This window comes from Salvia splendens, chromosome 4, assembly GCF_004379255.2.
Source record: "Salvia splendens isolate huo1 chromosome 4, SspV2, whole genome shotgun sequence".
Lineage (NCBI taxonomy): Eukaryota > Viridiplantae > Streptophyta > Magnoliopsida > Lamiales > Lamiaceae > Salvia > Salvia splendens.
Window position 1 is genome coordinate 5,190,322 of NC_056035.1, and position 17,438 is coordinate 5,207,759.

Genomic DNA, 17,438 nt, shown 5'->3' on the forward strand with positions numbered 1-17,438 from the left:
AGTGGACTCATGCCGAAAATATTTTATAAAAATTATTTATCATGTCATCAACGAGTGACCTCGGTGTTTTAACTTTGAAAGGTCCCGAGTTACTCAAAACATTTCAACGTACCATCCATCACACCACCATCATCAACATCACCATACCATATCTGAACATACATGACAAGGAATGTGGCCATATTCAAAGTCACTAGACTGTTCAACTCGAAGAGATAGCACACGATCTACGGGGTGTACACTAGCCTGAGTAGGGACTCACTCCCTAATCAGACCCGAATTCGATTAAACATATGTGGCAAAAGCCACTTCAGATAGGTCACGTAGCAACACAAAAACATGGCATGTTCATTTGAAAAATAAACATGCTTAGGACATAGTCCTTATTTAAAAAGAAAGCCCACCTGATTCTCTTAAATCCTCCACTTGTCAATCTTTTCCGTTCTCAAATAGCACCCAAAAATCAACCATTTTGAAATAATATAATACGCAAAAATTAGACTTTAAGAAAATAATTCATTCAGAAGACTGAATCCAATCCTTGAAGCTCTTAAACGCTGGCCCAAGTTTAACACACCCATCTCCTTTATTTCCTTGACCCAACTTCTAATTTTTAAAAAGTTGGCCCAAACCACACCTAAAAATGACTTCTCTTTCACCATTCTAATCGGTCCGTCTCTCTCACTTCTTGTTCCCAGAAACTGAAAATCCCCAAAATCATCTCCTCTTTTCTCTCACGCGATTTGCATCGCTGCAACTCTTTCTCTCCATCTAATTATCTCTCAATTTCGACAGCAAACTCTCCCTCTCTCTCTTCCCCTTTCATCTCAATTGAAAAATCTCAAATTGCACTCTCATATTCCTCACTATGATTCAGCGCCGCCACCGGTTATCTCTCTCGCTCTCTCAGGAAATTCTTAGCCACCGTCAGTAGCTGTTCCAAAATCAGAATCCCAACCATCTCGGCGGAAAACAGCGCCTTCGCCGGCGTCAGTTCCCATATCTGTAGAATCAGTCTCAGTCGCTCTCTTCTACGCTCTTTCTCGACTTCAGTTACTGGTAGCCACTACACTCTCGTTAAGCGTCACTGAATCCATCTCACTGTTCTCCGTTTCCCCCTCTCGGTCTCCCTCTCATTCTGTTCTCCGCCACCGCTGCCGTCATCCGTTGAATTGCGCTCTATCTCGAGCCTCCGTCAGCGGCATCCCAGTTAGAGCCGCGCCGTCGTGTTTTCGCGGTGTTACCCGCCGCCGTCCAATCCTCCATCGCGTTCCAGCAGTGAGTCCTTCATCGTCGCGGTCAGCCCCTGCTGCCCGGTGCTGACAATTTCGTTTCTCCTCCCTCTCTTTCTCTAATTTCTCAATTCTTTGGTATTGAAAAAGAATGTGGTGCAAGATTGTATGAAAGTGGGGAAGCCGTGAGTATATATGTATATCGATGTAAAATCTGCGTTGTGTTGGGAGTAGTGGGGACCGTGGAGGAAGTTTTGAGTAAAGTTTGGGCTGCAAAAGAATTTATTTTGGGCTTTCTCAAATGACTTCAGTTTATATAAATAATTGGGCTAGGAAAGAATAATTGTCTCGGCCCAAAAAGTAAATCTGTTTTCCACCTTCGATATCACATTTCTCGTTCTTTGATTTCCATCTGCATTTTCCATCTTTCAAATGTAAAACGAACTCGGGCTCTTAGCTCATTTTCAGCTCTATAAAGATCGGCGCATTGGAGTGATTTTTATGCGTATGTACTGGTCAAGTGAAGGTTTTTATTCGCATTTCAAGCTGAAATTCTTTTCGTTTTTCCCTTTATAAATTTTATTTTTGTGAAAATGGCGGCGACGAAGGGTTCGTCGTCGTCGCCGACATGTAATTTGGCGGCTCTGGATTCTCTGAATGAGAACTCAATCGGAGAAATGACGAATAGCTGGAATGCGTTTTGCGCAGCAACAGAAGCGCAGCTGAGGCGCGATAAAAATCTGTCGTTCGCTTCTGATATCGTGCCACGTGTCCGAACTCTATGCGGTTATGGACTCCAGTCACTGATCATCGAGCACTTCCTTTGCTCTGTAGAGGTACTATTATAGTTTAATTTAATCACTGAATTTTGAATTGCTGAGTTTGCATTTTATTTTTGAATGAGGAATTTGATTTTTTTACTACCTTAAGCTTTCGTCCATTCTTCTACAGTATTATTCGTAACTTAATATTGATTTTGATTTTACTTGGCCGTTGACAGGGTCACTATAAAAGACTTTAAGAACTAAACTTTCATTTCAAGAGGGTTTTTTTGCTTGATTTTGAAAAGCATTAGCATTATACATTTGAGGCATTATAGCCTCCCGCATTCACCGCTTTCTGATTTTTTGCATTTTCTTTATTAAGTACTAATATTGTGGATCTAGATTTAAAATGCTGTCTAATTTTTACTCATGTGAGTGCAAAATCTATTTGGAGATTCAAATTTATGCCTTTCCGCACTTGTTGTTGTGTGATGTATGTGGGAAGTTTGTTTAACTTGAAAATTCTCATATAAGAATGATAATGAGTTGGGAGATCAAACGGATAATTATGCAGTGGTGTTTTGTTAATTGTGTGAGCATCATAGATGGAATGGTTTCCTTATCTGCTGCGTCTTTGTAAACTCATATGTACTTGTGTTGCTACAGAAAACATTTGAGAAAAATGGAGCATCAAGGTTTTGGAAGCATTTTGATGCTTACAGCAAAATGGTGGTTCAGGATATGGAAGACATGGTATGACTCATGCATTAGCGTGAATCTTTGTTTTTGTCATTCCAGTGCTTGTGGGATTATTGAGCAAATTCGTGATCCAAACTTCCATGTTCAAGTTTCAGTGTCACCTTAATAAAAATTTGTTCATTTAGTATCCATTCAAAATTTCAGATGTTCATCTTTCTTTGGAAGACAAGCAACCCAAACTGAAATACGATAAACAAAATCAAGCTTGGTGCTGAACACAGTTGTATTGAATTTTAATTTGACTGTTTTCTCTTAGCCTTCCCATTTTTTGTTGATCTTGAATAGACTAGGAAACTGTTAGTGTTTTGGAATATTGATAAAATATTAATGGTTCTCCTGGTAAATCTATTGGTAGCTGTACCTTTTTAGGTGCCTAGCATTGCAAAAATCAGAACCATATACTTAACGTTGCACTACCAATTTTAGTTCATGCATTTCTTAAATGTACGTGTCAAAAAATCGCCAAATACAGTAAGTGTATGCACGCATGTCAATGAGTATGTATATGTAAATCATATTTCCATGTTATTTTACCGGGTTAGTAAAATTATAAAATTTTATAGTTGCAGCTTACATTCTATTTTTTTACCTGCTAACGGTCTTTAGTAAAAAAAGCGACTTTAATAAACTTGAATCGGCTGATCCACATAAGATATGCAGTGATTGATCAGTGTCATGAAACAGGATCAACAAGGGGAGATGCTAGAAGTGCTACATACAGCCTTAGAACAGATAACATCTGAAAAGCAATACCTGGAGAAGTGCCTATTTGTGTTAATTCATGCTTTAGAGACATGTAGGGAGAGTAAGCCTGAAGAAACAGCCCACTCAGATGCAGAGCGAAACTACTTATTATCAAAATATCAACTAATAGTAACTTCGGTTCTCATGGCTAGTCTTCCTCGACATTTCCCTGGTACTTAATCATTTAAATCAATTTATTCTTTGCAAGTGACCACATATTGTGTAGTAACTCATTGGGCTGGAGCACAGGAAAAAAAACCTAAAATGCATTTAGTTTGCATTATGCAATCAATCATTATTAGATTATTGCTTCACAATAACTTTTTAACATCTCCATTGCATAGCCTAAACGGGCAGTCTTTATGGGCCATATTCACCAGATTCTTAAAATAGATGAAAGATCTTATGGCATTCATACAACTCTGTAGATTAATGCCTTAACTGTATTTATTTGTTTCATTTGATGCTTAGATGTGCTTCAGTGGTACTTTAAGGGAAGGCTTGAGGAGTTAAGTGCGATGATGGCGACAGGGTCTGAGTACAATAACAAGTTAAGTGTAGATGATGAAGGGGACCGGGATTGCAGAAGAGTGGAAATGGATATTGATGAAAACCAACACCAAAGAATTGTACTGGGAAACAATAAATTAGTAAAGAACATTGGGGAGGTTGTACGTGATCTGAGGCATCTTGGTTTTACCTCAATGGCCGAAGATGCCTATGCGTCTGCCATATTTTTTCTATTGAAGGTTCATATTTGTTAATATACAGTTGAGCACACTCAAATTTCCTCTCTTTTTTTCGGGTTGATTATTTTCACAAAAGTGATGACTGATGATACCGTTTTCTGATTCTATGACACTTAATCTTTTCTTACTGTATTCAAATTCAGGAAACTTTTATGACACCCAAAGAAAGCTATGCCCTTGTACTTTAAAGTTCACTGAATTTTTGATACAATTTCATTCTGATTCCTGCTCTCTTGTCAGGGCAAAGTGCATGAGCTGGCTGGTGATGATTTCAGATTTTCAGTATTAGACTCCATTAAGCAGTGGATACAGGTAATTCGTGTGGAAATGGTGTTTTTCAGTTCTGATGGGTCCTATTAGAACCTGAGGGATACTGGTCTCCATAATTTGTTGTTGTATGTTGTTGAATATTTTAATATCTCATGCTCGAGTCCTTTATCAAACTCTGTTCTCGTGCACCCCAATTAAATGTGGATACACGACCTCACTTAAAAATGTTATTTCTTCAGTTCTCATGGTTGCTGTTACAATTTAGGAGATATTGGACTCCACTTTTGTTATGTGTATGACCTTTTAAATAGGGTGTTGTGTTTTGCAGGATGTGCCTCTTCAGTTTTTACATGCCCTTCTTGCATACCTGGGTGACTCTGTCAGTTATGGAAGCCCTTCTTCTGGTCTGAAATCTCCTTTGGCATCTCACCCATCTTATAAGTATTGTGGAAACGAAGTTCCTTCAGAAGGACTCATCCGATGGCAGTTACGCCTAGAGTATTTTGCTTATGAAACATTACAAGATCTAAGAATAGCCAAGCTTTTTGAAATTATTGTGGATTATCCTGACAGGTAACTTTATCTCTTTTGTGCACCAACACATTTATAAGTTGGTTTACAAAATTTAGGGCAGTGCTTCAGGAAGGTATGCCATCCAGCTTGAGTTGAGGAAGGGCTTCTATGTGTGTTATCAGTCACCTAAACATTTCATTAAAGTTCATGTTATTTCTTCTCTGATGTTATGGTTGGAAAGAAATCATAGATGAAACTTCAAAAGCTAGCGAAAGGGTTACAGATTAGGGTTTTGTTATGTGTTTGGTGGATTGGACAAAAGAAAGTAAATTTCTTCTGATCTTTGAAAGAACTTTCGATGCTTAGTTATCATCTTTGTATTTCAGTTCCCCTGCTATTGAAGACTTGAAACTGTGTCTTGAATATACCGGGCAGCACTCGAAACTTGTTGATTCTTTCATAGCTGCACTCAAATATCGGTTACTAACAGCTGGTGCCTCTACCAATGATATATTGCATCAATATGTTTCAACTATTAAAGCCCTTCGAACCATAGACCCAGCTGGCGTATTCCTTGAATCTGTTGGTGAACCAATAAGAGAATACTTGAAAGGAAGGAAGGATACCATTAAATGCATTGTTACCATGCTCACTGATGGGGCTGGTGGAAATCCTACTGGACCTGGAAGTACTGGGGATAGCCTTCTTGAAGAGCTAAATAGAGATGAAGAAAATCAAGAGAGTTCTAGCTTTGATGATGATGTTTGCAGTGATGACAAACAAGCTTGGATAAATGCCCAAAGGTACTCCACATAACTACTTAAAACTTCATATTAACAATAGAAAGATCTATTTCATAGATACACCTATACATAAAGATCAAACTAATTGTTATGTGCTCCTTGTCATAATATTAAGAGATGCTCTACTGCTTTCAAATTTCAAACTGTTGACATAGTGTGGTGGTATGCACTTTTCAAGTTGGGAACCTGATCCAGTGGAAGCAGATCCCTTGAAGGGCAGCAGGTACCGGAGGAAGGTTGACATTCTTGGTATGATTGTCGGCATAATTGGTTCGAAGGATCAGTTGGTGAATGAGTATCGTGTTATGCTGGCTGAAAAGCTTCTGAATAAATCTGATTATGACATTGATTCGGAGATACGTACACTGGAACTCCTGAAGGTTGTTCATTACGATAATTAAGGTTTCTGCTACTTTAAAATCTTCTATTCTGTCTTTTCTTTTTGCTAATATCCTGTGTAACTTTAATTCACAGATTCATTTTGGTGAGAGCAGCATGCAGAAATGTGAAATAATGCTCAATGATCTAATTGATTCAAAAAGGACGAACACCAATATTAAAAAAGCAACCATCAAGCAACAACCTAAGCCAGGTCTTATTTACATTTTCTTTAAAATATAGTACAGATGAAGACTTATGCTTCTCATTCAGTTCATTGGAAAAATTATTTTTTAAATAATTGTATATGCTTGTGATTATGTCTCTCATTAGCGTGTGCAAATTATACAGTTGCTGACATCGGAGAGGTTGAGCTTTCACTTGATAATGTTGATGCTACCATTATATCATCCAATTTCTGGCCACCTATCCAGGTACAATATCAATTCTTTAAATTCATTTTTCACATAATTGTGTAGCCTTTCCTCGAACCTTGTAAAAGTAAATAAATGTTTATGGAAGTTATGCTCCGTGGTTTGAATTATGAATGTCCTTATGATTTAAGTGATTATGTTTCTTATTTCAGGATGAGGCCCTAAATATACCTGGACCTGTGGACCAGCTTTTAAGTGATTATGCTAAGAAGTTCAATGAAATCAAGACCCCTCGTAAGCTCCTATGGAAGAAAAGTCTTGGTACTGTGAAGGTTAGTAGCTTCCATGGAAAATGATGTGGCATTTTCTTTTAAAGCTAAAAACGGTCTTATTACATCAAGACAATTACAGGTCAAGTGGTAAATAGTCATACTTGGAAATGTCTGAAATAATCTCAGTTGTAGACGCTGAAGAAAACAGCTGGTTAAAAATTGTCAAAAGAATGTTAAGAAACTATAGTTTCCACTACAGCAGCTGACATAATACTTCATTATCTTAGTTTAATGTACATGAGCATGTTCTTGTGCTTTCTTACCTCGTCAAAAAAAGATTAGCAGCTGATGCAAACACCTTCTCTATCTAAGGAATATACTGCATACATGCATATCTACATGTGCTTTCTTACCTTGTTAGATCATTAGTAGCATATGGTTTCGTTTTGGTTCAGTTGGAGCTGCAATTCGAAGATAGAACACTGCCATTTATGGTCACACCTCTCCAAGCTGCCATCATTGGTCAATTCGAGGATCAAACAAGGTAGGCTGGGAAGATTTACTTTGTTATAAGATAATTTTCTAAAGCATGCTAATTTACCAGGTTGCCTGACTTTGTTACTGATTTTCGTCATGTAAAATGTTTCTTTCAGTTGGACGTCGAAGAATCTTGCTGCTGCTGTTGGTGTACCAAATGATGTATTGAACAGAAGAATATATTTTTGGATAAACAAGGTTGCATGTCAACTAATAGAAAATCTACACTTCAAATTATTTTCAACAAAGGTGTTTAATTAGGGATCTGACAATCTCTGTGGATCGAACTTTTTTTTACCTGTGGATAATTTAGGGGATCCTAGCAGAATCAGTTCCGGATTCTGGGGATCACACATTTACTCTGGTGGAAGCCATGGCCGAGGGTGGCAAGGCTGGTGTTGGAAGTGGTAGTCCTGAAGAGCTTCTAGCAGGTGATGAGGATGGAGAGAGATCCGTAGCATCTGTTGAAGACCAGCTCCGAAAAGAAATGACTGTTTATGAGGTAGGCATGATGAAAAATTGATCTCTACGTTTCTGGAAGCTACATAGTGATTAGCTAAAATCTGTTGTTTCCTATGCGTATTTCCTTCAAATTGCATTTCACTGCTATGAGTTGAACATTGTTTGCCACAAATTGCTGCAGAAATTCATCACAGGGATGCTCACCAATTTTGGCAGCATGGCACTAGACCGGATTCACAATACTCTCAAGGTAAACAAACCCAAACTTGTGAAAAATGAGGACCATTATCTGCTGGCATGACTCACTAACGATGTTTTTGATAGATGTTCTGTATAGGCGACCCCTCGTACGACAAATCACTCCAACAGCTGCAAAGTTTTTTAGCTGGTCTAGTTGCAGAAGAGAAGCTCGAACTCAGAGATGGAATGTATTTCTTGAAGAAGTAGTACTTAACATATATTTTCATTGTGCTTGGCTGAAAACTCTATATTACCAAGCACAAATTTTGACCTATTTAAACTTCCTTGAATCATGTAAACTACTCCATGTTAATGTAATAGAATATGCCTATTTTCGTTCTACTTCATTGTTGCATTTTGTACTGTACACAAAGTTCCAAGAAAATATATTTCATATAGAATATATTTTTTTGAGATTTAAAAAAAAAAATTGTTACCAACTTTGCCACGTATTACTCCCTCTGTCTGCCAAGACAACATTTTGGCATTTTAAGGTGTCTGTCATTTAAACACATGCCAACTTATTACACTCACATTTTACTATAAAATTAATACAGTATATAAAAATGAGACTCATTTTTCATAAACATTTTTACTCATTTCTTTGTAAAGTTAAACAATTTCCTTAAACACGTGCTGAGTCAAAGTGTATCTTTAATTAGCAGACGGATGGAAGATTACGCTAGCATTATAAAATATTTGAAAACTAGCATCATGAAGATAATTCAAAGCTGGGATAATTAAATGTGGGTTACTGTTATTGGGTAGTCCTAATGGGCTTTAGTTGTGAAGATGGGCTGTACAGTTGTGTCAGCCCATGTAAATAGTACAGTACGATGTAACATTGATATAGTGCATGTTTTCATGCATTCTAATTTCACTCATATATGTACTGTATTTTAAAGTAAAACATGACCTCGTTTTCAAGATATACTAATTAATAAAACACTAAAAACAGTAACGAAGTATAGAAATATAGTATACCACCCAATAACAAAAATAGGTTAAATTTTAGGGAACATGTTTAATCATATAAAAAAATTGGAAATTTGTAGTAGTCGTGAATATAGAGAAAGATTAAAAAGGGAAATATTTTCAGATTAAGGAAAGTATGGTGTTGGCGGCAACTAGAAGTAGGCTGGCCACCACCACCACACACAAAAAGAGAGAAACAACTAATGGTATATATGGTTGTGATTGAAGATAAGCTCAAACCAAAAATATTGGAAAAATACATCATAACAAAAAAAATATATAGTACTAATATCTACTGATGTAGAGGCTACATGCCTTGTAGATACTATATATGTAACCAATATTATTGATTAAGTTTTTCTTACAGATTACTATATACTAGCTGTTTCAAATTTAAATGAGATATTGATAAAAATATAAATTAACAGTATAAAATATTGTCCCAACGCCTGAGCATATATACTTTCTAATTTAGTTATCATAAAATATTTTGAATACTATATATTTTAGAAATAAAAAGGTTATCCTCGGTTTGGCTGCAGGTAAATTCAACCATATCTATGAACTGTGATTTGACAATAGGATAAGAATGGTGAGTGACAAGAATAAAAACGAATGCATAAATTTGAAGTGTTGTTTACATATATGTGGTTCTGGAACATTGAATTGATGTGCATGATTTCAACTCTGTATTCATCATCTACCTTCACTTTGAGAATATTAGATCCTTTAGTTTTATGTGAACCACTTTATCTTATAACTATTGTACCATTCGACATTTCATATTCAACAATAGTTTATCTAATTCGTCTATATCTTTCATTTTACTTGCACTGTATTATATATAATTATATCTCGAGATATAAAATACAGTACTAAATATATATAGCGTAAAGATAAAAAATAATAGTAGTAATAAATAATTGAGAGAAATGAAAATAATTATAGTTGGTCGATCACAAAAAACTGCATGTATCTTATTGTTGGATGAATACAATTCCAGTCGCATAGTATTTAGTTGTGCATATTTCTCAATTTTCAAATTAAATATAATTATCCTTGGATTCCTTCCCTATGCAATAATGCTAAGCTATTCGAGCCTCCTTTAAATTAATAATGAGGTGTTGTTTGGATTTATCATGAGTGGGTCGTGAAAGCTCTCGTCATGCATTTATGAATAAAAATATCTGATGATAGCAACTAAATTTCCAGTTTGGAAATTAAATTCCAAATTAGATGATCAAATATTTGACGAACGTAAACATAAACACGTGGAAGTGTTATATTACTAACTCAATATTTAATTATTAATTACAATTAAATAATAATTCTTAGATATTTAAATCAAATACATAGATCATTAGCCTCAAAATGCCAATACGATCAACAAAAAATATCACATAACTTTAAAATGCATATAATTTTCTTGATTCAAGTTATTTTTTCGCACAAAATTTATCAAATTAAAGATAATTTCATAAGGATTCTAACGAGATCTCATTTGCATATGTTCCAATGTCAAAATTTGAATTTTTTTTCAAAAATTTTCCATTTTTTTCGTACAACAATGTTAACATAGTATATAAAATATGTCAATATAATACATGTAGAATGTCATTGTTAAAGCAAAGTGTTGACATAAGCAATGCGTTGACATTCTCAAAGCATTGTGTTAATATTTTCAAAATATTATATTGACATTTTCATCAAAAACCCTAATTTAGTTATTTTTTTATCTTTTTCGATTTAATTAATAAAAACAAAAACTACCCGTGGCAAATTTTAGACCACTAGATTTCTAAAATCTTATGATCTTAAATTAATTGTAGTTAGCAACTAGAGAGTGGGTTTGCAATTGATCACTCCCCGTAAACATATTCATAAATCATAATAGAGAAAAGGACCCATTTTATATTTCATCATTGTAACCATAGCCCTAATCTCGCCATCTATTAACGCCCATCAATTTATTTCTTTATTTATGAGATAATGATTTTTATGGGCACCAATTATATTTCCTTTTCTTTTAGTGGGAGTCCATCCTGACCTTACCTTTATATAAAGAGCAAAAGATATTCTAAAAATAATACTGCAAAATAGAATAAAATTAAATAGAAATGAATAATGGTGATTTTACTTAGTAGAGAGTACCTAATTCTCATATCATAGAACAATAGTGATTAATTTACATAATTATATATCTACATGCTAACAATAAATGTTCCATTTTCTAACATTATTTCATAATTAGTTACAACGTATTAATTATTAAATAATGTTCAGCAACATGAACTTTGGAATTCAATCCCTAAAATGTATATATAGAGCATAAGTGGAAAAAGTTAAATATAGGAAAATCTATATTAGAATCGAATTATATAATTCATGGCTATAACTTTGAGATTTGTCGACTTATTACTATTTTATTCGATTCGTATGCAATATAAAGTGTTATTTTAATTCAATACAAATAATTTTAAGAAATGTGAAAAAAACGAATAAAAAAATTATTAGAGACTTGCATAGTTGCATATCCTTTCATCTTGAAACAATATAATCCAATATACTCCATATATTAGTATTAGTGAAGTCCCACTGAATGAGTTTTGGCATTTCTTAGTTTTGGCATTTCTTAACACAATTTCTAAACTAGACTGTAAAATCATCAAATAAAGACAAACCCCACTCACAAGTCACAAATAACCCGAAGAGAAAAATATGCAATCTATCATAATCTTTAATTAAAAATAAAATGAAAAGGTAATTAATTTATTAATTAATTAGTTAGCCAAAGTAATGAGATTCACAGGAATATTCTCGATTTATCTTGGACCAGATTTATTTCCTTTTCCATTTTCTGGCAAGTTAGTGCACAATTCAATCACGCCACGTGTTCATAAGATGATGTTAATCCAAACGATCACGCCGCCAACACCCACGACTTTAATAAATTAATCTTAATCAAGATATCATTATTCGTATCTATAGATAAAACTAAAATTGAAAATAAAATAAAAAATCTATTCCCCTTTCCATATTTCAAATCAAGTAGGTGGTACGTTGTCTGCACAAGGTTGGAGGATTAGTTAATTAAATTAAAGTAGATTGGGACATGCTTTATAACTATAAGTATGCTATGAACAACTTGTGATGGTATATTATATACACGGGGATTATTTTGCAGGAAACTTTTTCTTAATTCATGCAAATTATTAATTCTGCTTTTTTATAGTATTAATATACATATATATGTATTTACAATCATATTTTTAATAACAAATAGTACTAGTATTATTAAATTTTGCGAACCACATTTTTGCATGCAAGATCTCGAAGAGAAATGCATAATTTTGATTATTTAATATTTTAATAACTCAAAATCAGATCTTAATTAAAAAATGGTAATGTGTTCCAATAAGTACCCATATCTTGATGTGGCTAGATAAGAACCACAAAGCAAACCTATCAATGATTTTATAATTCTATCACTTTCAAATGCTAAAGCCATCCGCAACGCGTCTCGTTGCCATCTCTATCTCGTCTCGGCGAGACGAGACGGCGTTGCAGCCCCGCATCTCGTCCCGATCTCGGCAAGCGTCTCGTCCCAGTGAGACGGTTGGCGCGCTAGCTCGCTACGCGCCAGCGCCACGTGGCGCGCGCTGGCGAGTGGGCGTCGTCACGCTGAAGCAATAAATCATTTTTTAAAATTCGATTTTAAAAAAAATAAATAAATTAATTAAAAAAACGGTCATATGACTGTTCAACGGTTATTTTTTTATTATTTTTTCTTTTTTTTATTCTATAAATACTCCTCTTTCATCCTCATTGTACAGACAAACACACATCTATTCTTCTCAAATCATCTCCATTTCCTCTCCAATGTTCATCTCACCTCTCTAATTTTCATCAAAAAATGTCTGGCGGTGGAAACTCTGGCGGCTCCGGCGGCTTTGACATAAACGTGTTTGGCGACTGGGGGCATGTACAATGTCTTGGGTGGTTCTGGTTCCGGTTCGTCAACGCCGGGCACCCAAGGCTCGTCGACGCCGGCGGCGTACCAACCATCCCATTTTGATGTGGATGCATACGCTCGTCCCTCCGCCCCGAGGTATTCGCAGGGATTATCCCAAATTAAGGAGGATTATCCGGATGAACCCAATCCGGAAGGAGGACGAGGCGGTGGAAGCTCCAGGGCTCGCGCATTCGACACCGTGGAGGAAGAAGAGGAGGCGGCCGAGGAGGAGGATGTAGGTCGTCATCCATACAACCGCAAGGACACAATGGCTCTGTACAACGCCTGGGTCAGCGTCTCGTACGATCCCATATTCGGGAATCAACAAACCCGGAAGTATTTTTGGGAAAAGGTCACCGACGCCTACAACGAGATTAAGCCAAAGGGGTCCCGCCGCCGCACATTGAAGATGCTCCGCAGTCATTTTGACAGAGTCGACAGAGAAGTCAAAAAATTTTGCGGGATCTACAAGAATGAAGCGGCGAATTACTAAAGTGGAGCCAGTGGAGCCAACATTCTGAGAGCGGCTTTGCGAGTCTTTTTTGACGACAACGACAAAGAATTCAAACATGTCGATGTTTGGGAGGTGGTCAGAGGCGAGGAAAGGTAGGCTGGCGGTGTCCAGTCCAGCACAGGCTCGACCTCGAAACGCACGAAGCACACGGCGGGTGACCAATACTCGTCTAGTGAGGGCGGTTCAGGCAGCGCCGCACAAGAGTTTGCCTCACAGGAGGTTGATGGCACGACCACCGATGCAGGGGTCCTCCCGTGGGCGCCGTCGGCCGCAAGGGACCAAGGCGGCTAGAGGGAGGAGTGGCCGAGGCGAATCAAGCCAGGCGGGCTCGGTCTCGGGCTCGAACACCCTATTGTCCATGTACTTGACTGCCACGATGACGGACACTTCTCGCATGACGCCTCCACAATATCAAGCCCATCTTGCCGGAATTGAGTATATGGCAAGACAAATTGGTATTCCGCCTCCAGGTAGTTTGAGTGCACCACCACCGCCTTCGGAGGATGATTCGCCGGCGTAGTAGTTTTTTTAGTTTCTATAAAATTGTATTTTAAATTATGTAATTTTTATTTTTTTTTAGGATTTTAATTATGTGTTTTTTTTTTGTTTTTTGTGAATTTTAAGTTGTATTTTTATCTTATTTAATGAAGTGTGTTTTTTATTAATTGAATTTGTTGGAAATAAAAATAAAAAATGAAATTGAATGAATAATTAAGGGATGAGATGGTTAAGAGACGGATAAGAGATGGAGGGTTGCAAGTGCTATTTCTTAGTTAAGAGATGGAGTGAAAAGTACAGTGGGACCCATGAATAGTTAAGAGATGAGACGGTTAAGAGACGGATAAAAGATAGCGTTGCAGATAACATTAGTAGCTATTGGTTCGAAATTCTATGTGAATATTAATTTTAGAGACAAATGGATTAAATTGGAGTGATTGGCCTCATCTCTCTACGAGATAAAGGACAGGTGTCGATCTTCTAAGTACGTTGCGATACCTACTTTTTTGGAAGATGATTCGGTCACACACCTTAGAATTTTTAAATAAAGTTGAGTACTTATCGAATAAATTAAAAGGTTGGAAAATCATATGGGATTAGAGCAGTTCTTAGTAGACTGGGGGAATGAATGCAGAACATAGTTTGGTTTTATACGTTATTGACCCAATTTAGAGTTTGCCTAATGCACTAGAGAAAATCTATATATGTTGAGATTTAAATTATATACGTATAATTATACGAAAATATTGTAATTGTTGGTGATGAATGAATGAGCTACATCGAAGATTTATATGTATATTAAACAGACATTTATTAATTCATTAATATGACAGTGAAATCATAACAAATAAAACGTTATAGATACATATCTCTAGCTATGAAAATAAACTATTGTATTTTCAAAACCAAGTGTGAAAAATGTGGTAATTTGAGTACCTTGGCTGGTAAGTACTGACCTAAAAGTGATGTTTAATTAAGGTCAGCAATTTAGGCTATTCTCAACTCACAACAATAAAAATAAAATAAAAAACCAAAGTCTATTCTTGCCATGCTATATAATTTGCTGACTTGAAAATCATGTGCAGAAATTTATATGAGGAGGCTTGGCATAATAATAGGTGCATGTGCATATTAATGGAATTAAATAATATTTTTTACTTTTCAAAGAGTTGGTGAGTAACCAATTGAATCATTTTTACATTTGATTTCACATGCGCTACTAATATGACTGCATTATTGTAATGCATATAATAAATTAATTAAACACGTTGATTCTACACAAAAGAATTAAACAACTCAAATATAATAAATTTTGAATAGCATATATGTTTATGCATAGAATAATAATTATTGTAGGTACATTAATCAATCCTTTTTACCTAACACATAGAAAAACGTTTTCATTTGATCTTCTCTAGCTAGCTAGCTCCAGCCGTATATCAAAGTTATCGGCGAGAAAATCATTGAGAGAATAAAGAATAAAAACGAAGAATAAAAGTTAGAATAGTAGTAGTATTAATATCACATAGTCGTGATGTTGAAAGTCAAAAAATGAACCTAATCAAAATACAAGATGACAAATTCCCACAAATATAAAATCCCTTCACACCTCCTTGTAAACATTTCAAACCCTCTCCTCTTTCCCCTCCTATATTCTACTCAAACCCTTTTCATATCTAAAACCAAAAAATAAAAAAAAATGGTAGGCTTAGGATCAAGAATCAGCTCAGGACTTCCACCTGGATTCAGATTCCACCCTACCGATGAAGAACTAATCATCTACTACCTTCGCAACCAAGCCACATCTAGACCTTGCCCTGTTTCGATCATCCCTGAAGTCGATATCTACAAATTCGATCCATGGCAGCTTCCCAGTTAGTTTCGATTCTCACATACATAAATTTAATAGTAATACGATTTGGTTTTGTGTTGTGTTGTGTTGATGATATTTATTGTTGCATGCAGACAAGGCGGAATTTGGAGAGAAGGAGTGGTACTTCTTCACCCCACGTGATCGCAAGTACCCTAACGGCGTCAGGCCAAATAGGGCGGCCGTGTCCGGCTACTGGAAAGCAACGGGCACGGACAAAGCCATCCAGAGCGGCTCCAAATACGTGGGAGTAAAGAAAGCCCTTGTTTTCTACAAGGGCCGCCCGCCTAAGGGCGTCAAGACCGACTGGATCATGCACGAGTATCGCCTCAACGAATCACGATCCCAACCCTACAAGCAGAATGGCTCTATGAGGGTATAATTCTTTTTTTTTATTTGGTAACTTCTCATTTTCGTGCACGTATGAAACATTAATTAGTTACTTGTACATATCTAACTCTACGTAAAATTGGATCTAGTCTCGTTTGTTATGTCAAGTAAATACTAATCCAAGTTATTCATATGACAGACAAACACATTAAACTCCAAAACCATAAATAGTTATCCAATCAAACTAATCGAAGTTATTTATATATGGTGTGCATGCAGTTGGATGACTGGGTGCTGTGCAGAATCTACAAGAAGAAGAATCTAGCAACAAGTATAGAACATCGTCCGATTAAAGTCGAAGATTCGTCTACATCAAGTCATAATCAGATTGCATCTACAAGCACTAGCGAAGAGCAAGAAGCTGCAAACAGATTTCCAAGAACTCATTCATTAAATCATTTATGGGAATTCGATAACTACATGGGCTCCTCCATCTCCCACCTTCTCAACGACAACTCTTCGTACAATAATCTGAATGTGGCCTTCAATAATCAAGAAACTTACAATGGGATTCAATTTGGACAAGCAGTTGTACAGCAATCGTCAGATTCTGCAAAATCCCACGTGCATCAGACGACGTTTGTGAACCCGGTTTATGATCAGTTTCAATAATTGATGATGATGGATTGAGAAAGATATGAGGATTAATTAAGTGTACAGAAGAAATGGTGGGGATGGAATCGATCAGTCGTTTTCAATGTAGAAAATATCTAATTTGGATTCTTGGCTGTTTGTCTGTGCATTATTATCCATCTAATTACTTACTAATTAGCTTTCTTAGTTTATAGATTATTGGTAAAGCTAGGGGTTTGTATATATATACTTATCTGATTTTGGAAAGGTATAAAGAAACTTCTTGTTATGATGGATGATTTACCTACAACTACTCACTTGCATAATATTGATACCATGGTCTCATAAAAATTTAAGTAATGATTTATCAATGTTTAAGAAAGTATTTTATTGTAAGTATTAGTAGTACATTCAATATATGGTTAAGGTTACGAATTTATGGTTATGGAATTCTGCTTAATTCATCATAGAAAAAGAAATTGAGCAATATTTAAAGAGCAAGTTGCGCC

At 35.9% G+C, this 17,438-nt stretch overlaps 2 protein-coding genes across 2 annotated transcripts; both read left to right on the forward strand.

Annotated features, from left to right (window-relative positions):
* Positions 1–571: 571 nt before the first annotated feature.
* LOC121798077 (anaphase-promoting complex subunit 2-like) lies at positions 572–8,439 on the forward strand. Its single transcript, XM_042196906.1, has 16 exons — positions 572–2,068; positions 2,663–2,749; positions 3,440–3,671; positions 3,971–4,248; positions 4,489–4,560; positions 4,847–5,091; positions 5,418–5,834; positions 6,013–6,214; positions 6,309–6,426; positions 6,564–6,646; positions 6,799–6,918; positions 7,314–7,402; positions 7,512–7,593; positions 7,709–7,897; positions 8,039–8,107; positions 8,182–8,439. The coding sequence occupies exons 1-16, from the start codon at positions 1,826–1,828 to the stop codon at positions 8,302–8,304; spliced, it is 2,649 nt and encodes an 882-aa protein (XP_042052840.1). The 5' UTR covers positions 572–1,825; the 3' UTR covers positions 8,305–8,439.
* A 7,262-nt stretch (positions 8,440–15,701) lies between these two features.
* Positions 15,702–17,218, forward strand: LOC121798079 (NAC domain-containing protein 2-like). The gene is made up of 3 exons (XM_042196907.1): positions 15,702–15,970; positions 16,062–16,342; positions 16,576–17,218. Exons 1-3 carry the CDS (start codon positions 15,796–15,798, stop codon positions 16,966–16,968), a joined length of 849 nt encoding a protein of 282 aa, XP_042052841.1. The 5' UTR covers positions 15,702–15,795; the 3' UTR covers positions 16,969–17,218.
* The last annotated feature ends 220 nt before the right edge of the window (positions 17,219–17,438 follow it).